This window comes from Uloborus diversus, chromosome 3, assembly GCF_026930045.1.
Source record: "Uloborus diversus isolate 005 chromosome 3, Udiv.v.3.1, whole genome shotgun sequence".
Lineage (NCBI taxonomy): Eukaryota > Metazoa > Arthropoda > Arachnida > Araneae > Uloboridae > Uloborus > Uloborus diversus.
This window is the reverse complement of record NC_072733.1, coordinates 208,195,234-208,221,891: the sequence shown is the minus strand read 5'-3', so window position 1 is coordinate 208,221,891 and position 26,658 is coordinate 208,195,234. Positions and strand designations below refer to the sequence as shown.

Genomic DNA, 26,658 nt, shown 5'->3' with positions numbered 1-26,658 from the left:
CGGGACTGATGCATCTGATGGGTGTACATTTTTATTTTCTTTGGATCATAACAGTTTGGGCTTTTAATCAAGTTAGCCCGCAAGCAGGTAGGTGATTTACATTAAATACTGCGTAGAGCATTTGTTTCTTTTTGCTTTTGATAGTTTTCCTGGATTGTTACAACAATTTTGATTCTCCGATAATAACGTTCACAATTTAAATATCTTCAAATTAAAAAAGAAACGTGCATTTGATTTTATTCGAAGAACCATTGCTTGGAAGAGCTTCGATAAGTACTTCATTTGTATTTTAAAAAAATCATTCTAAACTAGAGATTTTGTTAATAAAAATTAATTGCAGATAGAGAAGTGGGTATAAACTTAAACTCTATGATATCATGCTTACGGGTCACCAGGTCTAGAAAATGGACTTAAACTCGAAACATAAAGCGAAGTGGTACTTTTATTCACTTTATATTGGAAACCTTCAAGAATCGAGAGGAAATGAAAATTTCCGAATGAAACAAACTTTGTCAAATCTATTGCAGGGGAATGTGGGGCAAAGGGAAATAGCTGGGCAAAATGAAATGGTAAGATATTTACTCTGCTTTTAGCGCCACCTACCTAGTAATATTTTAACATTGTAGTAACATATAGGTAGTCTGTTCCAGTTATGAAAAAATTAGCTCTGAAACTCAAAGAGTATGATAATATAACAAAATTTCAAAAATACATAAATCATATTGTAATATTTTGTTGTAAATCAAAACCTATGTTTGTCATTATTGAATTATAACGCTCTTGTTATTAACATTTCAAACATTAATTGGGACCTTCTAATATTCGATGCATTTGTTATTGGTATGATATTAAACTTATTTGTATTTTAAATGCTTTGTACAGTTATTCAAATGCATGGGGGCAAAGTAAAATAGTTCAGTTCATTTGCTTATTCAATCCTTTTTAAAATCACATACTTATTCATTTATTAGTTATTTCATTTACATTCCTTCATTCAAGAATTCCCTTATCTATTCATTTATTCACTTATATTATTATTAATTTACTATTTTATCCATTCATTTACTTTTTAAAATTGTATTGACTTCTTTATTCATTTATTTATTCGTTTATTGTTTCATTTCCTTTTCATTTATTAATTCATTCATTCTTTTAGTTACTCATTCATTTGATCAAAAATATATTTAACAATCGAATAGAAAATATTTCAATGCAAGTTTTATTACAAAATATATTGCTCTTTCTTTATGTACCGTTATTTTCAGAACAAATTTCCAATTTTTTCATTTTGAAAAAATAATTTATCTTAAATATTTCTCTTTGCCCCCACATTCCCCTACATGATTTATCTCTCAGGGTGAACTCTAAAAATGAATTACTGGGTTTTAAAAATTGAAAAGCAGGAGCGGCACAGATAAAATCCAGAGCATTTGCTTCATTTGAATCTTAATCAAGGTACATTTGTTAAAAAATACTTCCGATTGTAAAAATGGTCAAAATAAGATTCAGAGTTGAAATATTTAAAAAATTAAAGCAAAAACAAAAAATGTGAAAAAATACGAAATTTTTTTATATAGACTCCAAATCCCTAAAATAGCATTTAGGGTAATCAAAAGCATTAAAAAACACTACGAACACAAAAAGTTTGACATTAGTACGGCCAATATTCGCAGAGATATGAAACGCAGATTTTGCGACTTACACCACTTTATACTTGCAATCAATTACACCTTCTGGAGGGAAATCTAGCTGCTAACTAGGGTGTAAAATTATATGTGTACTACGAGTGTGTTTGTTCAAATTGTACAAGATTTCGCATTGCGTTTTGAAGTATCATGGCATAACATTTGCATTTATTTTTCAATAGCAATGAACAATATAAATATTTTGTTTCCTTACTTCAACAACTACTGTAATTCTTCTGAAAGGTCTATATAAAAAATGTTAGATTTCGTATTTGTTCACCAATTTTTCTTCTTTGCTTTAAACATTCAATATTTTAACACTGCATCTTATTTTAACCATTTCTGAAATTGAAAGAATGCATCTAAGGACTATTGCGAAAATAGAGGTTTTGCAGGTTTAACGGGGATCCGCTGTATATTTTTCATTATTAATTTACTAGTTGGATAGTGAAAAACATACTTCTCTTTTTCTTAACAAAGTTGTCTCAAATAGTTAAGGTTCATTCTCATAAAAACAGTCATTTTGAACTGATCAAGTTCGGAAAAATTAAAGTGGGTGGAATCAGATGAAATCTTTTGTAGAGATAGATATATGTCAGGGACTTATGAAAAAATTATTGGTCCTCAGCACTATACCTTCACTTAAGCACCAATCCCTCCCTAGTGAGGGAATGACGAATTCTTTAAATATGGATTATATAGTTGAAGTAAATCTAACCTGGCAGCGCATAGTGTTTCGATTAATACAAGTCAGCTGATGGACAAAACTCAAGTTCAGAATTCTTCATTTCATCACACAAAATTAAAGTGTTCTTTCACGTGATTTACTTGTTCAAGAATGATATTATTTACACTGCTATGTGCTTTTTTTCCCTAATTTATTTACTCTATCTGATAATTAAACTATATTTTAAAAAAATTAAGATAAAAAAAAGGAGTTTTCGTTCGTTTAAAACCTTTCTCAAGTGATGATAATGATTTTACCCTCATTTCAGCACACAAAATTAAAGTGTTCCTAAATTCACGTGATTTACTTGTTCAAGACGGATATTATTTACACTGCTATGTGCTTTTTTCCTAATTTAATTACTCTATCTGATAATTAAACTATATTTAAAAAAATTTAAGATAAAAGAAGGAGTTTTCGTTCGCTTAAAACCTTTCTCAAGTGATGATAATGATTTTACCCTTTTGTACTCGTGCTGAATTTACTATATATCATAGTTGCACCTTTCCCATTATTAATAAGGCATATTATAGTCAGCACCTCTAGTACAACACATTTTTTTTTTCTCTAGAGTACTTTCTTTTGAGTAGGGATTTCTTTGAAGAATGATTGAAGCGTCCAAAGCTATGGGTAAAAAAAAATATATGTTGTACTCGAGTGTGCTGACTGTGATACGTCTTATTAATTATGGGAAAGCTGCAGCTACTATATACAGAAAAAATTTAGCCCAGGTCCAAATGGGTACAAGTCATTACCATCACTTGAAAATTTTGAAAGTGGCGAAAAAAAATCCTTCGTCCATCTTTAAAAAATATTTTAACATTGTTTAACTATCAGATAGATTAATTAAATTAGGGGAAAAAAAGCACTTACTAGTATAAATAATATCCATCTTGAACAATAAAATCATATGAAATTAAGAACACTTTAATTTTGTGTGATGAAATGATGTCTGGAACTCAACTGATTTATTCTATTACAAAAGGATACGTACCTTTGAACCTTATTACTCACTTGACGGAAGGGTGTTAGACAAAAACAAATAACTAAGTATCATGTTTTGTTTTATTGTTTACATTATCCCAATACCAAAGTTTAGAATTTTGAACATGACTTTTTTCCACCTAGCTTGTGCTAATCGAAACACTGTGCAGCGTCGTAAGGCTATGAATAGGATCTGTGTAGCCTTCAGAATGCTGCCAGGTTAGGATTGCCCCAGCTTATAGTAGTTTATGTCTAACTGATATTTGAGTTTATTCGCATACAAATATTTTCAAACGTGGAAGTAACTTATGATAATTCAGTTTCTATGCGTTATGTTACTTTATTTTTCTATAAAAATAGATGTGAGGGAATGAAGAATGCAAAAAACCTTATATGGTTTTATGCTCTCACAAAGGTTCCAAGTAAAAATCTCCGACCAATTAAAGATGTAAATATGCTGCAATAATTTTCTGAGTTTCCAGCTGTAAATTACTACACTTCTTCTGGGAAAGAAATTGACTTTTGTGGGGAAATGAAGCTAAATGCTGGGGACAAACTTAAAAATAATTATGCGATCTAATATTTAACTAATTAATTTTTTTTGCTTAAATTCTTTAACATTTTGATATAAAATCACAGAAGTGTGAACTTATTGCTTGTTTGCTTAGAAATAATTTTTTCTAGGGAGAAGTGAGATAATGACATTTGGGATACTTTAGGCTTATATTAAAGACATTTGAAATAAAATACAGAAATTTTACTTTAAATTATCTTTTTAAACTTTCTCCTGCAAAGTATTTAAACCCCCCAAAATCTGTATGAAACACAAAACATTCGCTAACTGTAACAAGGACATGAAAGTAACCGTTTTTGCAAAAATTACCCTAAAATGTTTTCTCCATTATCTTCCATATCACTCTAAATCCCAGCGATAGTTTAACGGATTAAAATAGAGAACATTAACACTTAAGGGGGTTTATTTAATTCTATAGTTTACATAGAATACAATAACACAAAAACATTACATTAAAGCATTTATTGCGCACAAACAGGGGAAAGGGGAGCACATGTGAGCACGGGGAACATGTGAACATGGTATGTTTTACTAAGATACACTGTAAAAAAATTCCGAAACGTTACTGAGTATTTTCGTGTATCGTCTCGGGACTTTAATGGTTTTTATACACTTCCTGGAAAAATCAAGTAAAGCTTGACCGCGAAGAGAAGGCGGTTGACCTTGAAGCAAACACATCATTTGTATCGTTTGTAATAGATTGATTGTAATTATTTTGTGATAGATAGGATCAATGAAAACGACTCTCACTTGTAGGTGCTTTCTGGTTGATTCTACCTATTACAAATGATACAAAATGAGGTTTCGCTTCAAGGTCATCCGCCTTCTCTTCGTGGTCAAGCTATATCACTGTCAAAAAGTTTCCTCAATTGCTACAAGTCGCACGAATGCAGACTTCTCACTGGTGTGAAAAATATTTTTAGCTCCCAGTTTAAAATTAAACTGGGCGTGTTTTATTAAGTTGTATCGGCTTTAGTCCGATTACGGCCCGTCAAGACTGTTTAACCTCCCAAAGGGAACGAAAAGTCCATGGACTACGTGACTTTGCAAGAATTGCAGGAAAGTACAGTTCTCGGTACTTACTTGCAATTCTCTCTTAGCTTTGGCCACGTTGGCAGTATTTCTTGTGAAGCTCCATTGATAACTCAGGAAGGTGCTTAGCTGTTGTATAAAACCTATACAAGATTATTCTAAAGTTCCAGAAACGCTACTGGCTTTAAATGGGAAGATTTCTAAATATTTCAGGAGGGTTCCAGAATAATTTTAGGAAAGTTACTGAATGTTAGCGGAAAACGTTCCACACTGTTAAAAATTCAGGAAGATTTTCTGGTAATTGTTACTGTAAAATGGCGGACCTAACGCATCGCTGATTTCTACGGTAATTTCTACCGGAGAAATAAGCGATCCCAGCGCCAATTGGTAGCTGTGGGCTACCGAGGAAACCGTAAAATTTTACAGTAACATTTGATTTTTACGGTAATAGTTACTGGCAACATGGATGCCAGTAACAATTACCGTAAATTTTCCGGAAAATTTTTAACAGTGCAGGCTTTTGCGAGATATTTTACTGGCAGAAACCGGACACATCAGCTGCCCATTATATTCCAGGAACGTTTTTTATCGTTTTTACAGTGTAACGTCAAGCAAATATTTTAAAAAAAACTCAATTAAATTCTTACTTTTTGGCCGAACTTTTAGAGCAAAGAGCCAGTTAATGCTCTTGTGGTGAAAGCTTCTTTGTTTTAGAAGATGCTGATGTAATTTAATCAGTCTTTTTTTCAAGTAAAAACAAATTTTAAACTAACGATTAAGATAAACTTATTTATTGCAAACCATTATGTGAGCACTCAAGTAAATTTTCGACAATGTTTAAATTTCGTAATTAAACTAAGCATTCTTTATTTTTGAAAATTAGTTCCAAGGTAGATGACGGGCACTTGTGGACACAACATGTCGGGACAAATGTGAACAGTTCTCATATCTTCTCCGTAATTAAAAAAAAAAGAATAGTTTAGGCTTATTATAAATGTTAAAGAAAGGAGTAAAGATTTATAACTATTATTTTGCTACAATCAGTTTGTGAAATTATTGTTGATTATTATTATTACATTATTACTAACTAATTATTTACTTATTTTATTCTTTTTATTTTTTAAATTCTTTTGTTACTAAATAGTTGGCCAAAAATTTAGTGGTATATAATATTTACAAGGGAAAAAATGACAATATTTTCCTTTACCTAAAAATTGAAGTTAGAATAATTTCAAAATTCATTCATTTCAAAATTCTCTACATATAAAGGTTGTTGTATGTGACTATTTATCTATCTATATCATCGCTACTCCTGAAGAACGACAGAAAACTGAGCATCGAACGAACCAGGTATCGATATACATTTTCTTGGCTACATGTTTAGCTATGTCGCATAGCTGTGCGATTTGAATTAGCGGAAATATTAATTAAAAACGATTAAAACCCTAACTCATTCTCCTAGCGGTTCTTCTTCGGAACACTTCTCCCTTTTTTCGGAACTTTTCCCCATGATATTCCCTACAACATTCCCTAATTTGCGGCTAAGCGCAAGTATAAGCAGAAGTTATTGAATAGTTCAGAATCGAATGATTATAGAGTTGCGCCGCGAAAAAAAAAAATTAACACACAGTTTATCATCAATGTACCAACGAAGGCAATGTGTTTTTTGGTGCGATAATTTTTTATCTTTTCCTTTGAAGGAATGTAATTTACGTACCGAAAACGTCATTTAAATTTCTTTCGCTTAGCGAAACCAAAGGAAGTACAGCGCCGAATCCGCTGTACTTTAGTACTTCGGAACAACAGATTTGTAAACCAACCCTCAGGCGGCGTATTGTGCAAATCGCCGTTGGCGGCGAGGCCTAGGCCAGCACCGCAGGCGGCTAGTAATAAAACATTCTTTTTACTCTTTAGTCTTATAAGTTTATTTCACGTCGATCCAGTTATTAAAACATGCTACGAAATTTTAAAGTTTGGCAGTGAACTGAGTTGTATAATTAGGAAAAAGTATCTTCTGATTGCATTTACTGTACAATTTAAACTGACAAAGTATAGGTTACAAACTCTTTGATGTAAATTGTATATACGTATATGTTTCATTTTAAAGAGTTTTTCGTTGAAATATGACGCTCGTCTTGCATTTTTCAATCGTGTTCATATGTACCCCAAGCTTATTTACACGTGCCCTATAGGGGCACATGTGAACAATTGAAGACATTTTTTGAAAATTCCATAAAGTAAAGAAATATTTTTAAAAAAACCGAAAAAATCCCTAGACATAAAGAAAAGACTATTCAATCATGGAGACACTTTTTCTGCGAGAAATTGATAATATTTTCTTAGAAATTAAGAAATGAAAAAAAAATAATTTTCACATGTACCCCCCCTTTCCCTTATATGTTTTAATGTAAAAGATGAATTTACTTAGAAATTGGAATGTTTCTTCTCCCCAGAGTCTGTGAATCAGAGTAGTGATTTGCGGCTCGTGGTTGTGTCCAATGGAGTGGCAATTCTTCCGTGCCAATCTGCCTCTAAAGGTTCTGCTGTGGTCCAGTACACATGGGTAAAGGATAATCATCCAGTGGATGTGGACACGGATGGACGTATGCGTATCACCGACGAGGGACACCTGCTTCTTAGAAACGCCACTGAGGAGGATAGTGGTGTGTACGTTTGTCAAGCAAGTAGCGATGAAGAAGTAACAGAAGTGAATGTGACATTGTTTGTTTTAGGTAGGTTCAATGTTCTGCTGATATGTCTGTTATCAATTTCTCACCGAGCTGTAAATGTGGAGTGCTTACACCAAGCTTATTATCAGAGAGGTTTAGGCTCGGTGAAATAATAAGTCCCGTTATTTCACTTAAACAGATCATAAATCAGAAATGTATCAAGTTATTATGGTAGTATTATGAAGAGATAGACATCTCGAGATCAAAAAACTAAAAAAACAAATATTCTCCTAATGTCGTGTTTTGGAATTTAACCCCTTGTATATCATATAGAACTGCTTTCGTTGAAATAATCGTGTGTATTGAAATCCTGAATGAAAAAAAAAACAGATTCTCTTGTCTCCTTTTATAGTTACATGAGCTTTTATGACAGTTGTAGATATTTTGTATCCAATAGAGGATTATGGAGTGTCCCGGTAGCAGAAGCAGCTTGACGCTGCGACGTACGTCTCAGACTTGTCGAAAAGTCTGCAGACTCTTTCTCAGTTGGGAGCGAAAAAAAAATTAAAAGAAAGAAATAATCTCAAATTTCAGTGATCGACGATTTGTACCCTGCTTTCTTGGATATAATTCGCAGGAGCATGTACTTGTAGTCTTTAAGTTTCCTTTTTTTTTTCTATCATTTCTTGGTGCTCGTTTCGATTTTACGATTAATCTAATGTCAGTTTATGTTGCACACTATTTTTTGGATTTTTAATTTGCGTTGCAGACTGCTGTAGTTCTGTTCTGTTGCCGGGATGAGTGTTAGCAAATGGCATTTGTATCCATAAAGAGATAGACTAATGTGATAAAAGGAGTAAACGTTATTATAGTAATTAGAAACATTTTAGCATCATAGCCTGTTGTTAAATGAACCTTACTAAGAGAAACTAGTTTTGGCCAGTAGAAAGTGTTGCATTCTGAAGATAGATTTCAAACAGATTTTGCTATACCACTGAGGATGGAATGACTCAAGGATGTTAGTTTTCGACACACCTTTTGCTACCTGTTTTCTGCCAAAGTTTGCGCGATTCAGCTTCAGTAATACGAACCTTTCCTACCTGCTGTGATGTGCGTACGCAGAAAAATTTTGGACCTTTATACTATGATGCAGGTCTGACTCTCACGGGCTCTTGCTCTATTAAGATGAAAAATTTGATGACAGCTGAAACTTCGTTCCAATTAAAAAAAAAAAAAACACACAATTTACTTTCATGAAAATAAAAAAAGAAAGAAAGAAAAAGCTAGACACGAAAAAATGAAAAAACTTCATCACCTTCATTTACAAAGAAAAACGCAAATTATCACATATTGAATCAGACAACTTTTGCAACAATAAAGTTTGTCTGAGCAAAACAACAAGCAAAAATAAAATTAATTGAACGATTCTATTTCCTCATTTTGCATGTATCCTTTGTCAAATTTAGCTTAGGGTTATTTTCTATGTTTATTAACAGTAAATTGAAACTAAAATTATATTATTTTTTTTTTTATCGTGTTATATCAAAACCGTGTAATATTGAACTCAAGTTTTATACCGCTTAATATCGAATCCATGTTATAATGATGGCAATTTTGTAATATCGTACCGTAATATCGTCGACACCATGCTACACTAACGAATGTGAAAATTGGCACTTTTCAGGAGAGCCAAAACACTGAACGTATTTTTTTCACCTGACGCTTTTAGTTATTTTCAATGTTTTATTTTTTATAGAACTCCTTTCGAGTAAAAAAAATCGTTTGAAATAGTTATAACCAGTAGCATTTTTTGAGTATTACAGGAAACTTGAAAAACGCGACTTTTGACATTCGTTAGTCAAGCATGGTGCCGACTATATACGAGTGCGCCTGTATCTTGCTGACGTCAGAAACGTTTTGTTTAAGATATTTTTTTTATAATTGTTTATTTACTCATACTTCAAGACTACAAGGTCGATATAGATCGAATTCTTAAAGATTTATGGTCTCTAGAATCGCCGTTCTCATGGAAGATTGATTGTTCATCCATACGATTGAAAAATTTATTCTTTTAGCGCACGTTTTCCTTAGAACTACAATTCTTTTAGATTTGAATTTCTTTGTCGCTAGGTTGTATATCATGCCAAATATTCCAGATAATACTTAAAACTACAGTGATAAAAAAAAGTACCATAAAAAGGAATAAACTTGGAAGTAGAGGGATTATAACATTTTACAGAATTAACTGAAAAAAAAGTGAACAAAAACACTGAAGGTAAAAACATAAGTCATTTTTTGAAGGTGCTTTTAGTACATTTTAAATATTTCAGTTAAAGTAGTTTATTTTTGTAAAATAATGACTTTTTCTGTTCCAATTTTAAGTCATTCATTATTGCATGGCATTTTTTAAAACTAAACTATCATGGTAGCAAACAATCACTAAGTCTTATTTTACTACTTGTGATATAATCAATATTATGACATTGTAAAGGGGGGGTATAGTTTCTTAACTGACTAATCAGACAATAAAAAAATCATGACAAAGTATATAAGTCGAATTACAACCTACTGCCGTCAACACATATGTCGTTTCCTCATCTTTACGAGCTTTCCTAAGCATTACCCGTAGATATGTGAGTTGTGTGTCAAAGGACATACATTGTACTTTGAAATACACCCATAAAGTTTCATGCTGACCCTCAATGCACGGAGATACAAGCTCATGAAAAGTACACTTTTTAACATCTTTTTGAGAAACAAAAATGCGAGTTTTTGGTAGCACTGAGGATAAACCATGCAATTAATGAGCTCATTAAATAATTTGTATGTAATATTGCACAAGTTAAACGCACAAGCTGTGATTTATCCCCTGTGCATGGAACCAGGAGGCTTCAAACATGGAAACCTTTTCACTTTCTTCGACTCAGTTTGGTCAACCTTGCAACGCTGTACCGAAGGGCAGCCATAACGTTTACGATATATTTCAATTTAGATACTAAATGTCAAGTTATAATTGCAATAAATATTTTGATTTATGCTCAACGCACTAAGATAATCGAATATTGAAAAATATGGATTTGAGAAAAACATTAAGTCGAGACAAACTTTGAAATCTTTGTGTGTCGCAGGAATTTATTATGGAGGAAAAGAAAAAAAATACGTGCCTTCTAAAATCATTAGAAGACACCACTGTAAAATGATCAACGAAATCAAAAATAAGTATGTATCTGACCTCCCTGACTCTTACAAAAACTGCCTCTTAATGCTCAAAGATATTAAAGTTTTAATCTCAGTTTCCAGATCCTTCCATTTCTCACTAAATTTGGCACTTTTTCTTAAAAGTCGCTCTACTTTACGACCTCATCCCTGCACTCTTTCAACTGCTACTTATTTTAAAAAAGTCACTATTCGTGTGGTTCTTTAGCCAAATGACATACATCACATCTTCGAAGATACACATTTTGCATTGACGATGGACCTTATTATAACTCCAAAACGTTTGTGTGTATGTTTGGGCATTCTGATGGTGTCATTATTGTATTTACGGGTGATTCGTACCTGTAGATGAAGTTGAATTATCTTTTTAGTTCCTGAGACGGCGCCATATTTCGAAAACTTCAGTCCCCCGAGCGTGCCGTTGGAACGAGTGACGGGCTCGTCTGTGATCTTAAGATGCCCAAGCAAAGGTCACCCCTCACCGTCCTTGATGTGGAGCAAAGACGGAGTCCTCTTTGACGACTTTACCATCCGAGAGCTGGAGTCGGTGGCTCAGTTCGGAGCCTCCTCCCTCACCATCAAAGATCTCAAGACGAGTGACAGTGGGAATTATACTTGTCTGGCTTCAAACGCGATCGGAAGCATCAACGCTACGTTTCAACTCCGAGTCAGTCCAAAAGAGAAGTCACCTTTGCTTAGTAAGTCCCTCATTAGTTTAAGAGTACTGTCAATTTTTATTGTTCATTGAATTATCATTGCCTCAATGGGTGGTCTTATAAATTTCTTAAATGTATACATAAGACATACCTAAAAAAATACATTCAGCTTTGTACCGAGATTATTTAAAGGTTTTAGTTTTCTTCAAAAAATAAAGACGTAAAAGTCGATTTTTTCCCCATTAATTTTGTGTCGCAAAACTAACTCAAAAATCAAATTGAGAATTTGAGCCGCGGCATTATATTTTCGAGTAATTAAGCTGAAACAGTTGAACATCAAATTAAGAAAGACCGCTTTCATTCAAGACATGAAATCCCCACAAACATCTCTTGATAACATTGTGGAACAAATTTTCCTTTGTTTTCTGTTGTTTTGAGACATTTCAACAGATCTTAAATTTTTAGGGACTGTGATTTAACATCAGCAAATTGGTTTTTTTTCCGACAAACCAGTTTCTATGCAATTTATTATAAATAATCTAATCCGTTGCGAGAGCTTTAACTTGAACAAAAACGTTTACTTTTTGGTGTTCTCATAGTTTGGCGGGAAAACGTAGATTCCCACAGTGTCTGCGATTTCGCCTTTCCTAATACTCCATCCCCGATTAGACCGATTCCACACTCTGAACGACTCCTTATTCTAAGGTATAAGGATATAAATGAACAAGAGAGAGAAAGAAAGTATAACTCAACCAAAGTATAACTGAACAAGACATAAAATGTGTGTTCATGATATCAGGTTTTCAGGGATCGTTTTAACATTTGTGCATTTCTCATCTTCTGATAGCGAGATTCCATCAACCCCCCCCCCCCCACCAACAATTATAACAAGTAGAATTGAAGGATCTATTACGTGATTTGACTCCCAACTGAGCAAACTAAGCTTGACTCGAAACTGAGGTATTAGCCTCCAGGCTGTAAGAAAGAAGTTTGCTTGATTCAAGAGCGAAAGTTAATTTTTTTCCGGAAAAGTTTGTGAACTTTTTTTCACAGAGAAATATTTTGATGGCATCTCTTATCTTGGAAAATTGGGAGTTACCTCTTATAGTGCAGCACACTGGTAGTTCTTTGGTAGTACCTTTGGTCCAAATTTGGGTTTTACCAAAAGTACTGGTAGTACTTTTGGATAGCAGCCAATGCAGTCTATGATGTCACTTTAGTTTTCCATGTATATACTGTGTGTCTCCACTTAACTCGCAACCGTTAGTCTTAGATGCTACTTCCAGATGCCAAAATGATAAAAATAAGAAGCCGAGTTAAGAAATTAAAAGTTTGAAGGGTGAAACAGTAAAAACGTACGAAATCTAACTTTTTATACGGCCACCCTTCCCTAAAGTTATATTTTAAAAAATCAGAAGCTTAATAAAACTATTTAAACACAAATGGACATTACTTCGACCAATTTTTACCGAGTTGTGAAACGCAGCGTATTGATACTTATGTCACTCAACACGCGAGTTTTTGAGGGGCCATATAGAGATTTTTTTTTAAACTATAGAAGTTTTTGTAGTGCGCTTTTACGCATCACGGTTCGGTATAATATTTTCTTTTATTTTTCAGTAGCAAGATGAAAGTGAAAAGAATATGTACGGTTTGTTTGTGACAATAATTAATTATAGCATACCCCTGCACTCTCGACAGAAAGAATTTCAAACTCCAGTTTTTAAGGTTTTCTTTTTTTTTTTTTTTTTTTTGAATAAGAGCAAAAATATGATTGATTGTTTATTTTCCGCTGATAGCGGTGCAAAAATCTTTGAAATGATACCTTACTTTCGTACTTTGATGAGGTATTGAGAAAGTTATGGCGTACCTGCAAAAAAAAAAAAAAAAACACCTATGAGAAATAATATATATGCAATTTACCATACTAAACTTCTCTTCTTTTTTTTTTTTTGGTTTCAATGCAACAACACAACTGTGGTTTTGAACCCTGCCCCCAATAAGTTAAGATCTTACGTCATAGAAATTTAGATCAAAATTCAGCTGAGGAAGAATAGTCATTCAAAAATTACATTTTCTGGCCTAATTGAGGATAGATCTCATGCCCTTCACGTAATTAGCTTTCCATCTCGGAAATTCTATACACTAAAGCGATACGTAATAAAACAACAAAATAAACTGAACTCGATCCCTCTATTTCCTTAAAATGTTTTTTTACCCTTAACAGGGGAGGTGCGGTCTCGCAGACCGCTCAAAAGTTCATCCCACCACCCCTATTTTATTTTCAGTCGAATTGAATGTTTCTTTCCCAATAACTTTCTGTTTTGTGACCTTGAACACCTCCCTTGCTTATCAGGATGTTTTGGCAAGTGCATCTGGTTTAAATTTCATTGTGTTCTTTAGCAGCGGTGTGTGAGACCGCTCCTCCCCTTCAGTGTTACAATTTTCGGCAGTAGTAGACATGGTTCTTAACGTTAGAACCGCGGATATAGGGTTCATTTATCTTATACGCGTTATGCGGAACAGATGCAAAATATTCTAGATGAGGTTGAGAGTTGTTTGAAATGTTCACAAACGTTACGCAATGATGTTCTAGGGACGATGAAGGCTGAATTATTCCTGGAAATACGGCGTGAAATACTAATAGTTAAAAGGCTGTCAAAATTTTTTCGTAATGTGATATAATCAATTTTTTGGTATTAAAATGTCCTGTATATGTTAAAAAACTAAAACAAAATCATTAATTGATAATAGATTTATTTTTATTACGAATAATAAATTATTCACAGCAGCATATGATATCTCTCGAAAAATCTTTAGGCATTTGTTAAATTTCCTCGGAAAAGGCATATTTCAGTTCAAAATTGAAAAATATTTTTCCCCGTGCTAACAAAAGTGCAAAGAATATTTAAGGGAATTTAGAGAAATGTATCTTAATTACACGATTTTTAAAAAAATTTAAAGTAGAGCGTTTCTGAGACCTCACGTCCCCTGTTAAGTCCTACGTTTTCACCTCCCCTATTACGGGTTAAGTTAGTGTAATGAGATTAAATTATATATTCATGGAAATCCGGATAAGAATTCTTCTGCAGAAATAAGTTATTAAAAATATATTTTCCTGTTATTGGGGGTTAGAACTCACAACCTTCGAATAATTAGCTCGACGCTTTAACCAAATGCGCCACTGGGTCTCTTTTTCGGGTTGCTATGCACTGAGCCATGCGTAATGAAAAACAGAATTTAATCGAGGGGGCTGGAAAAACAACCGAATTTTGAATTGTCTCTTTACTTTTCGCCGAAAGCTGTGAATTTTTTCTTAAATTATGCCTTACTTATGAAGTTTCATAAAGCATTGAGAGGGTCATGTCGTTCTCAAAAAATTAAATAAATAAAAACACCTTTGCGAAATAATATGTAGAGTTAGATCCTAAGTCATTTTCGGCACGGTCTCCTAAAGTTTTGAACTTGAACATCTCCTTGAATTTGTATTGTAAAGTTTCGATTTTTTTTTATTGTTCTTGAGATTTTTCTAAATATCTTAAAGGCCTAAGGGCCTTATAGAAGGTTTCATAAATTTTCACGTCTCTTTTTCAATCTCAATATTTTAACCCTTCATCTTACTTTGACCATTTTTGCAATTGCAAGTATGCATCTAGGAATAACATTTGAGAAAATACATGTCTTGCATGTTAAACGGGGGCACGCTGTATGCTGTATGAACTTATAAACACTTTTTAAACTTGTTTCATTCGAAAAAGTTGATTTAAATAAACTAGAACTGCCATTAAAAAAATTGGTGGCTTTCGAAAGAAAACTAAAACTGCAGATTTGAAATCACCATCACTGATTTCTGTAGAAACCTTCATCGTACCTGTTTCGTACTTGCTGTTTCGTACCTGCATAAAAGGGCGGAGCGAACAAAAAACCTTTTTTTTTTCTTTCTTTCTTTTTTTTTTTTGAGTTGCTATATCGTGGAAAAATTGTAATTGGTGTAGAACTAAGAAGCAAAAAATAATTTATCGCAATTGGATAAAATGTTCCGGTTGCACAACGAAACTGAAAATTCAAAAAAAAAAAAAAAAAAAAAAATGGAGAATGTCACCGTTTCGTAGTGATTGACAAAATTAGCATTGAAAATTTACGAAAAATTGCCTTTATTGTGAATTTTAATATGGATTTGGGGAGTTGAAAGCAGAAAATGCAACTACTTTAATTACACAATGTATTTGAACCTGCTTATACCGAGCCCTGATTTAATGAGAACCAGGATTTAGCGAAGAAATCAGAAATATTTGGTTGGTTTTATGTTACATCTATCGGAGTATAACTCGCTTTTAACGAGCAAACTCCGCTTAAAGCGAGCAATGTTTTTATGATTCACAAAATTTCAATTGACTTCTAGCTCAGCTTATCAATTTTTGGAAAAGATCCTTCAACATTCCGAAGTCAACCTGAAGTTAGTAATGAGTCATAAATCCTGAGAACAAGTGATGACGGCCCATTTTTCCAAACTTGTGTTGTGGAGAAACATTTTAGAACTAATACATTTACTATTATTGACTATGTATTGACACCAATGGTATCACTTCCGACGATACTGAAACTCAAATTTAAGCAAATGCAGGTGACAAACAAACAAAGCAGAAAAAGAAAAATAATAAAAACGACGATGATGACGACGAATGTCTAAATTTCAAGCTCAACAACTCTCAACGAACACGATGGTTTTTAATGCGTTGAAAAACTGCTTTCAAAGTCAGAAGTGTAAAAGGCGACGTTTTTTTTTTTTTTTTTTTTTGCTATGGAATGTTCCTCAAAAAACAATAGCACAAGAAAGATACACTAAGACTAGTTCAAAGCGACGTCTTCAGATCTGACCCGATGTAAAAAAAAACAACCAAACCAAATATGTTTAAGGTTTTATGATTTTTTTTTTTTTTCGCAAACCCGTTTTTTACGAGTACTCGGTTGAACGAGCAAATATCGCGGACCCTTCGTGCTCGTTTTAAGCGAGTTCGACTGTAGTGTTCGTTGCAACTTTTGTCATACAGCATTAAAAAAGTTTGAAGCAAAAAAAAAATTAAACAAAATTAACAAATAAACGTTAAAGTTCTCCACTTTTTGAATTTTCTGCCTTTTTTTTTTTTTTTTTTTGAGTCGGTACCAATTGCAGATTTTCCGTTTTATGGCAACTGAAAAACCGTTTAAGTGAAACCACTGTGTATAAGGTATTGTATGCGAGTCATAAGGCAAAGATCCCCTAATACAGGGTACCTATGTATTTTCCCCAGTTTTTACCAAACATGCATCCGACAGCTACAGCAAGAGTGTCGGAACTTAATGTATAAGAGCTGATGTTTTGTGTTGTGACGAGAAACAACGGCCTGTGTTGTAGTTGGGGCAGTTATACTGCCGTGTGCAGGTAAACGGCAGTATCTGCAGAAATAAGTTTTCGAGATATTTAAAGAAATGTGTGTCGGGTTCAATATTAACCATAGGGAAATCTTGGAATTAGACTTTTTTTTTTTTTGAGCGGAAACCAAATAAGCGAGCTTGTACAGTAAAGATAACGTATAATAGATGGCAAAAAAATGAAAAATGAAAATTTGCAGTTACTGCCCTTTACCTGCACACGGTTCGCAGTAACGAATTTTTTTACGGTGCTATTTTAATCAGAGTGCACCTGCACGCTCTTATACATTGAAAATTGTAACTGTTGTTGCATAAGTGGTACGTAAATTAAGAAAGTGGATGTTTTTTCATCCATGAGCTCACTTATGAGCTCATTGAAAAAGGGTTCCCTGTAACCCCGAAACACGTGTCTGCAGTAAATTGCAGTTTTTGTACAAGTATACGTTGTCATCATTTATTTTACTTTTCAAGAACAAATGTATTCATTCACTTTTCAGGGTTGTTTTTTCTGTCATAACGTTAAGTCGGTGTTTCTTCACTATTCAACTCGATTTAAGCTATAATTGATACATGTGGTTAAGAATGAAAATCAGGCGTGAGAAGAGCGCAATGTGGAAATAAACACATTATTCTGCCGTGTGCAGGTAAAGGGCAGTAACTGCAAATTTTTCATTTTTCATTTTTTTGCATTTTTGTCATCTATTATACATTATCTTTATTGTACAAGCTCGCTTATTTGTTCCCGCTGAAAAAAAGGAGCGGAAAAGACGTCTAATTCCAACCTTTCCCCATAGTTAGTATTGAATCCAACACGCGTTTCTTCAAATTTCTCGAAAACTCATTTCTGCAGATACTGCCGTTTACCTGCACACGGCAGTATTGAGCAAAATACGCAGTATTGGACGGAGCGAGTTTCTTTTCCTTTAAAAGAAGAATGGGGAAGTGAGTATGAAAGTGGTGCTGTGGGAGTTTGATTGGCACTGGATCATTTTCAAATGATCAGAAGGGGGGGGGCAGTGGGTTTGGTGTCGAAACTTCTTTAAATGAGCTCATATAGACTGCGCTGGTAGTTGAAAAAAGCATTTAATTTCTTTGAAGAGGAAATCTTTCACGTATGAAATGCAAATAGCTGTTTTCAGCTATGAATTTTTTGCTACTAGATGATATGTATTTCCCGTGTAAAAACACCTTTCTCCGATTTTAGAGAAAGGTAAGATGTTTAGTCAAAACTATTGACTCAAGCTTTTAAACGGAAATGATACTAATTCCAGAATCCTGAGATTTATTTTGCGTTCAATATTTGTTTCGTAATCATAATAGTTGTAAGAGACAAAAACAAAAGGTACCCTTATTCCGCACTTTTTCCATACAATTGCAAGTTTTAAAAATCTATTGGGAATAAGTAAGTATTTTTATTTATTTTTTTTCACACATGGTACTAACGCACTTCATATAAATGAGCAGGAAAATGTCACGAAAGTTTTTGCTGTTTAATATTTTCCCAACCCCTATTCTTTTACCGGATATTCAGAATGTCTCTTATCCGAAAGTGACTAGTTCTCCAATCATTTCGATAAGAGAGATTAGTTCCTAATAGCTACTGGATATAGGTTTTCTACACTGTTAAAAATTTTCCGGAAAATTTACGGCAATTGTTACTGGCATCCATGTTGCCAGTAACTATTACCGTAGAAATCAAATGTTACTGTAAAATTTTACGGTTTCCTCAGTAGGCCACAGCAACCAATCGGAGCTGGGATCGCTTATTTTTCCGATATAAATTACCGTAAAAATCAGCGATGCTGTAAGTCTGCCATTTTACAGTAACAATTACCAGAAAATCTTCCCGAATTTTTAACAGTGTACCAGAAATATACCTGCTTAATGCCACTCATTTCAGAGGTTGAGTTTATTTCTACATTTCATAAACTAGTTCCTACTCTCTTCCATCCAAGATCTTACTAAACTACCTTAGAGCAAACGAATCAAACCGAACCACATTAAACTTCCAAATGTAAAGCAAAATATTTTATTGAGCAGTTGCCTATGTTTCTTTTGATCAATAAAATTGAAAGCGAAAAAATAATTTATTTATTTATTTATTTTTTCAAATAATTCTTTCAGATTCAACGAGACCAGACCTGTCTGTGTTTCATCCACTGAACACCACCGTCAAGTATGGGTCTTCGGCGACGTTTCAATGTCGAGTTCGCAGCGAGGCACCCCCTAATATTCAAGTAAACAATATTCCTAACTCTTCTCTTTAATTTTGTATCATAGACTAATAATAAGAATAGACCGAGCTATGGCAACCCTTTTGCTGCTCATAAACCAAACCATGTGACTAGTGGATATCCTAGCAACAGCGGCGTTGATCGTAGCAGACGATCAACGGGAGCGAGAAATAAAATAAATAGAATTGATGGAACACGGAAGAATGATCTTTTATGGAGTCCGATTTGTAAATTTGTTATGCTAAATTGTAAATAATTTGTTAATATAGTGAGTTTTTCGTTTAGATAGTACTGTGCATTTTCTTTAGTCAATTTCAATAACTCTCTAAGCAGTTAAAGATGCACGCGCCCAAAAAGAATCGGCAAACGGTAAGATTTTTACCTACAATTTCAATTTAAGATACCGATTACTACATTTTTGCGTTAACGCAAAACGTTTACGCCATTACGTTCACTCCAACGCTGACGTAGCAGTTCCAAATGAAATAAAAGTTATTGAAAACTGCGATCAAAAACTAATTACTAATGTCAAAATAATGCATAACTAAGAAAAACAGTCCAATCTCTGCACCTGGAAAAAAATTATAATGAAAACACATTACGTCTTAAAATACATGTCGAGTGCCAAACTATAGATAATGTTTCCATCTAGCAACCATGCTGCCAAAGTTTTCGCCAAGCCTCCACTAGTCACATGATGTATCCATGAAACAATTTTTTCATCATCAAGTCTGGGAAAGCTCGGTCTACTCTTATTATTAGTCTATGTTTTGTATTTAGTAATGAACAGCTTTTGAAAATAAGTAGTCTTTAAATTAACTGGAGACGGGGGGGTGTTGCGGAATGAACGGATGAAGAAAAATCCCGTACGAAAAATTAACGCTTCCTCTTCTGATGAGCATCCACCGTGACACTCATCCAAAACTGAAGCATACTAATGAAGGGGAGAGAAAGTCTCCAGTACTCATAGTAGTAATTGCGACCAATCACAGGATTTTCAGACCCACGTACTATGCGGAAATTTTAGGGCGACGAACTCCGAACCCGGAAACTTATGGTTCCCAACCGGGCCTATTGAGCTACCTAAAAGTTTGGGGGGGGGGGGGGATGATGACACTATTTAAAATTTTCACACGAACCTACTTCTATTTCAAAAAAGTTGTTTTATCTTTTTAACACATTGCTTACTTTGTTTTACACATTTTTATGCGTTTCGTTAAAACTCACAAAACTCACCACGTACAAACATTTTTCCTTCCCGTTAAGCTTCACGCAATCAATTCCCGTATGCATACATTTGTATAAGATGTGGTTGATCATTTCGAATTTCCCCTAGTACTACTAGAACTTTCCTTGTAAATATTAGAGGTAAGTATTGCGTTAACTGGATTATTATTAGCATACATTGCTTCAACTTTTTTTTTTTAATGTTTTTTTCTCCCAGTGGGTCTTTTAGTGTCTTGGAGCTTGTTTACATCAACTAAAAGGGCAGTTTATTGAAGTTATTTTTGAACTTTGATAAGAAAAAATTCACTTGGAAGGGAGGTTCATTATTGGTAGTATTTTGGACGTACTCCCTAATAAGTAGAAACGGGGGGGCGGGCAATATTTCAATATTAAACGGACTTTATCTGAACTCCCTGATACGTGCTTTAAGTTGGCTCAAGGTATTTCCATTGTAAACATGTATTAACTAAAAAAGAGTAACTACGAAAACTTTTGTTGTATGTTAGCTCACTAAACGTGTCACTCTTGTAGGGTTAGCTTTCATTCTATGGAGTTCGGTTCATTCAGCATGGTCTCAGAGAATTACATGATGTTATCCTTATTCAGTTGCATGTCCAGTTAAAGTATTATCTAAAATTAGCCATTGTAAGTGTCAACGTTAACATTTCTTTTAATTGAATTCATTGATTTTGAAACAAAATCATTGATATAAATGGTATCCAGGACTGTCAGGTTCTCTCAAATACAAGAATACTGAGAAGCAAATTTCCAGAATACATTTTTGTGCAGATTATTATTATTATTGAAATTTATTGCGTATGCTAAATTTATTGCTATTGGCGTGATTAGGAGGAAATTTTACCATGCAAACGAAACCAAAGGATGGCCATTTTTTTTTTAAAGAAATTTATTTTGGCTTAGTGTAGAGACGTTGTACAATAGGTCTGTTAGAACATACAAAAAAAATATCGCTTTTATTTAATATCAAGCCACAATCCTTTGGCTTGGAAAAGTGCGAAAATAGACAGAAAAATTATTTTTTGAACATTAATTTCAAAATTAGCTTCGGCATAGAGTCGAAAAGTTGTGCGATAGTTCTGCTGAAACCCTCAAAAAATGTCATCGATTTTATTCAAAGATAACCCTTTGTCACCAAAAAAAAAAAAATGAAAAGCCGATTTTTTTTTTTTTTGAAAATTATTGAAGCATGCAGTGGAAATGTTACCCAAAGAATCGCTTTGAGCCCTCAAAAAGACGTATAAATTTCGTTCAATATTTAGTTACGCCCCTCTAATATTGAGAAAAATTAAAAGAAGAAAAGCTGGATTTTTGTACAGAACTATAATTCGTAAAGTAATTTTTAAATTATTTTTTGCGTTGTTTTTATGTAATAGTACTTAATGCGCTGATATTAAAACTAACTTGAAATGTTCTCAATTTTATTTGACTTAATTTTTTTCTGATTTAAAATTCTTTATGCAGGCAAAAAAAAAAAAAAAACTTTTCAATTGCAAGAGTTTAAAAAAAATGATGAAATCATGAATTTATGTTTCATTTTGCTTTCTAGCTATATGTCCTCTACTACGGAGACAGATCTTCGAAGATATGAAACAGCGGTTCGTTTTCATACTTTTTTTTTATCCTTTTATGATGCCCACGTTGGTCTTGCTTTCCATTCTATCAGACAGGCCTCTTTAGCTCACCTGTTCCGTTTCTCAGTAAAATGTCCATTTCTTTAAAACGAAAATGTACATTTTTCTTTAATTTACTGTATTTGAGTTATGTATCATGTTTCCGTTTAAGTTTGACAATGGCAAAAAAAGCGCATTATATTTCGTGCTATGCATCGTGTTTGTTTATTTTCAGAGAATTAATATGAGAAATATTTTTTATTTTTAACACCAGTGGCTGAAAAAAGTTGAAGATTTCGAGTTGGCTGGACTACAAAAAGATCAGCATGACATAATCAAAGTTCAGGGTGAAAATTTTCGAATTCTCCAGTCATCTGAAGTGATGGAGAGGTCCGATGGTTCCTTCTTAAATAAACTGACAATACCAGAAGTATACGAAGCCGATAGTGGAAAATACATTTGCTTGGGAGCTAATTCAATGGGATACAGTTTCCGGAGTGCTTATTTGACTGTTTTACCAAGTAAGATTTATTAAAGCTTAATGTAACATCTCAGATTTAGCTCTATGTAGCACAGTTCAGTTTTAAACAAATTTAATGCTTTAGAAATCCAAACGTAATTCTAATTTGAGCTATTATAATAGCACAAGTACACAGCAAATGTCGCTATTCAAACAAAACAGAAGAGTACTGTTAAATTTGTTTCTTCATTGGATGTCAGGTACTTTGTTGTCAATATGAAATGAAATTCTCTCTCAAATGACCGAGATGCAATAGACTTTTTAAATTTTCATTAATGATTTTGCAGCAAAACATTGCTTCGAAAAATTTGATATTTCTTAAACGTTACAGAATACTTTAAAGCACTGTAACATTCGACAATCTTTTTCTATTTTTTTTAACGCACAATTGTTAAATGGTTAATTATATGCGCTATTAATTGTTAATGAGTTAAATTAACTCTTATATTCTACGCGCATCTAAATGACAGTCACGAAAATTCTTACGGATTGCCTGTCTGACCGAGGTTAAATCAAGTGTCAGAATATCTAGCGATACATATTTCCCTCGTTATCATTGCTCAAATGATTCAAGTACTGGATAAATTAACATCTATGCTGTTAAAACCTGAATCCGCATGTCATCTAAGACTTTAATGGGATAACAAGCGAGTTAGCTCAAAATCTGGTAAAATGTTGCTACAGTGTCGTAAAATTATCGTCAAGTTGTTGCCAAATGGTTGCTGAGCAGGGAGTCACACGATAATGCAATTGTGCAAAAGAAATGAAATAAGTAGCAGTGGAAAAGAGTATCGTAAAACGTGGTGGGACTCATAAATTATTTGAACCTCGTTATCGAAATATGAAGTCCTATAGTCTGCCGAATTTTCAAGGAAAGTTGTCAAATTTAACGAGTTTCAGTGAGTAGTGATGCATCTATCTACACGATTTGTTGATAGGTGCAGACGATGAAATTGCGAGACCAATTTCTATTCAAGTCTTTAAATTTAACTTTTTTTTTTTTTTTTTAACAATTCGAGAAGCTTTAAGACGTTATATCTCAATAACGGGCGGACGAGGGCAAGCAATTTTTGCATCAAATATATGTCTCAAGATGCTCTTTTGATCGCTGCCTATTTAAACTATTTCGCATTATTACACTATTCAATTCGTGTGAGAGTCTGGTGAGCTTAATAGCAATTTTGATGATATATTGCCAAGTCCACTGCAAAGACCACGTGGGTGCAGCAGCCACGAAGCGAAGTCTCTACTCGCCAAACTTTCACCTAGTTTGTAGCCGAATGTCAATTACTGCTTTAAAAGTGCGGGCTTGCTTGGTGAGCAAATTGAGTTCGAGCAGGGCCGGATTTGGAAGTGTGGGCAACGAAGGAGTGGAGGCCCCTAATCAGGGTTCGAAAAGATCATCATGTTTTCGAAAATATCCGATACTTTGATATATATATCCGAATATTTTGATATATATGTATATATCCGATATTTTTGATCAGCACTTCATTAGTAAATACATCCTGAAGTTACTGCAATTTATTTTTTTACATTATTATTTATACGGGAGAAAAAAACGTAAAATTTGCCGACCCGTGAAAGTTAGGATATTTTGTAAAAATTTTATTGTGGGGGCCCCTTTGTTGTGGAGGCCCCGGGGCAGTAGCCCCGCCTGCCCTTCCCTAAATCCGGCGAGAGTTGAGTTTGAAAAATGAGTTCGAGAGTTGGCAAGGAAAGTGAGCTCGGAGGGGACCTTTAGTTTGCTGCGGAAATTTGCTCCCGCATGCCATCAGAAATTTTTTCAGTATGACACTCGAGTTGATGCCAAATTTCGAAAATATATTACCAAGTTGCAGTCAAATGTCGAGTCCAGAGCTAAATTTGGTGGTATACGTATCGCGAAATGAAAGACAGACGCAGTGAGTAGCGCCACCGCTTAACGAAGTCCATCACTAACTACGTCAATCAGCCACTGATGGTGGCTCCCTTGTGGGCACAGCAAAAAGAGGGTAGAGCTCCATTGTATTAATGATTGAAAGTAACACTTTAACAGTCTAGAAAATTGGTATGCACGTTCATTGATTTACTACTACTACGTTAATTAAAGCACGCGATGTATGTTTTATCAGAAATTAAGTAATAAAGGGGCTATTTTTCGGACTTTTTGATAAGTCATAGAAGGACTTTTTTTTTTCATCCTTCAAGGGAGTCATGTGTTGGTGTGTTTTATGCGTTGATATTATAAATGGGAACAGTACAAACGTATATGTAGATGACTGGTTGAGTAAACCAGAAAAAATGCTTTTCTCGCTGACATCCATGATCGGCCACCCCATTCTAACTAGTATAAAACAATTAAATAACGTTTTATCTCATTATATATGTTTTGGCACATGCTGCAGAGTTTACTTTGATCATGTTTAAAGCATTTTGAAAACTTATTATGTATAATTTCCCTGAAAACATTACTTTTCCCGTTCTAGGAGCTCGTGCACTCCCGCTAGGGTGGAGTCGGAGTGTGGCTGTCCACCCCGGACATCCAAGCTCCTTGCTCGTGGCCATACCAATTACTTTGGGAGTAGTGGTAGGCATCCTAGTGGCTCTGGTCGTTCTCTGCCATCGTAGAAGACTTGACACACCCGTTCCTCCTCATCATCCTGTTAATGATCACCTGGAAGACACCAAGAAAGGTTCCAATATCACCCTACAGATGTTAAATCAAAACCTAGACTCAAAAAAACTTGACACCAGTCAGGAATCGGCAGACGAAGTCGAGGACTGTAAAAATGACCACGTAAGTTCATCGGGACTTCAGTCCGAAGTCGAGCTTCAAGGTACTGGCGCTGTGGTGACGAAACTTAGTGCAGAGCAGAATTCTTCCAATAGCTACGACATTGGCTTCGTTATGAGAAACGGCGTGTGATACAGCTGAGTAAGTTTCTTTTCTATCATTCCTTTCTTATTCTCCTTTTACCAATGGCGGATTTAGCTCTTGGTTTTGGAGGATCATTATTATAGTATATGCACACAAGTCAAAGGTGCTAAGTGTGATCTTCTTAAGCAAATAGGGAGTATCGGGTTCTCCCTCGGTAATTTCTCGAATTGAAGTGCCCAAACTGCTTGCTGCTTTGGCTATCTTCGGCCCTTATCCATGGGTCCATATCGTGGATATGCGCTTGGATTACACAGAAATGTTTCTGAATTAAAATTTAACTCTAACTACTCCTTTGAATTCGAACTTTTCTGAATTAAGTGATCGTTCAGCAACTTAATTTTTCCGGTTTTATCTAGATTTATAATCGCGTGGTTTCAGTGTTTCCTTCAAAAAGATTGTTTTTAGATTACTCAGAAGATAACGTTCGTTTCTAATTTTTAACGTCTGAAATTTCTGATACGTTTTCTTCACTCGAATCGCTATAGCTTTAATCTTTTACTATTGAGAATATTTCATGGTCATCAAAATTATGGCTCAAAGCAATTTTCCTAATTTTTCATTCGGCCATATTAAAGTCCTCATGAGATACTATCTCAAAACACCGCTTCTTCTATAGGGTGAATAACAGCATTTTATTTTCTGAATCTAACAAACAAAAACATTACTATAAATACCAAATAGTGACATCAATGACACATAAAACTTCCTCGCAATGTCAAAACTCATCATGAGTGATCACTACTGATGATCATTCTTAGTGCAGCTGGCAAAAAGTTAAAACAAAACCTTTAATATGACTCACATAAGACTAAGTACTTTGATTTTAGAAGGGGTTTGTTTTAATAATTTAAAACTATATTTATTGCAAAAATACTTATGCAAATGACAATAATTCTTGCTTATGGACTGTAAAAGGCTATTTGCTAGGAAGGTGCTTCGTAATACATCACTAGCAGTATAGAAATTTTCTTATACAGAGTGGTCTGGAAGAGTTATTTTCAACACTATTTTGAATGTTTGTTTTCTATAGCTGCCCTCATTACTTAAGTGTCATAAACATCGGTACAACACCATCCATGTCATAACACTGCTGAATACTGCGCCATGTTCTCGCAAAAATGTTTAGCGCAATGGTACCAAGAGCAGTAAGTTAACGCCCTTAAGCCATGGC

The 26,658-nt window shown here is 34.1% G+C and overlaps 1 protein-coding gene across 1 annotated transcript; it reads left to right on the top strand.

Annotated features, from left to right (window-relative positions):
* LOC129219149 (fibroblast growth factor receptor-like 1) lies at positions 1–25,475 on the top strand. The gene is made up of 6 exons (XM_054853469.1): positions 1–87; positions 7,456–7,734; positions 11,259–11,585; positions 19,080–19,192; positions 22,322–22,568; positions 25,036–25,475. The coding sequence occupies exons 1-6, from the start codon at positions 9–11 to the stop codon at positions 25,473–25,475; spliced, it is 1,485 nt and encodes a 494-aa protein (XP_054709444.1). The 5' UTR covers positions 1–8.
* The last annotated feature ends 1,183 nt before the right edge of the window (positions 25,476–26,658 follow it).

What these genes read in the sequence shown, in the direction of transcription:
- LOC129219149 (XM_054853469.1), top strand. Translation starts at nt 9, where the DNA reads ATGCATCTGATGGGTGTACATTTTTATTTTCTTTGGATCATAACAGTT. An exon ending in TCAAGTTAGCCCGCAAGCAG is followed by an intron (nt 88 to 7,455) that starts GTAGGTGATTTA and finishes TCTTCTCCCCAG; the next exon opens with AGTCTGTGAATCAGAGTAGT. An exon ending in AGGCACCCCCTAATATTCAA is followed by an intron (nt 19,193 to 22,321) that starts GTAAACAATATT and finishes TTTTAACACCAG; the next exon opens with TGGCTGAAAAAAGTTGAAGA.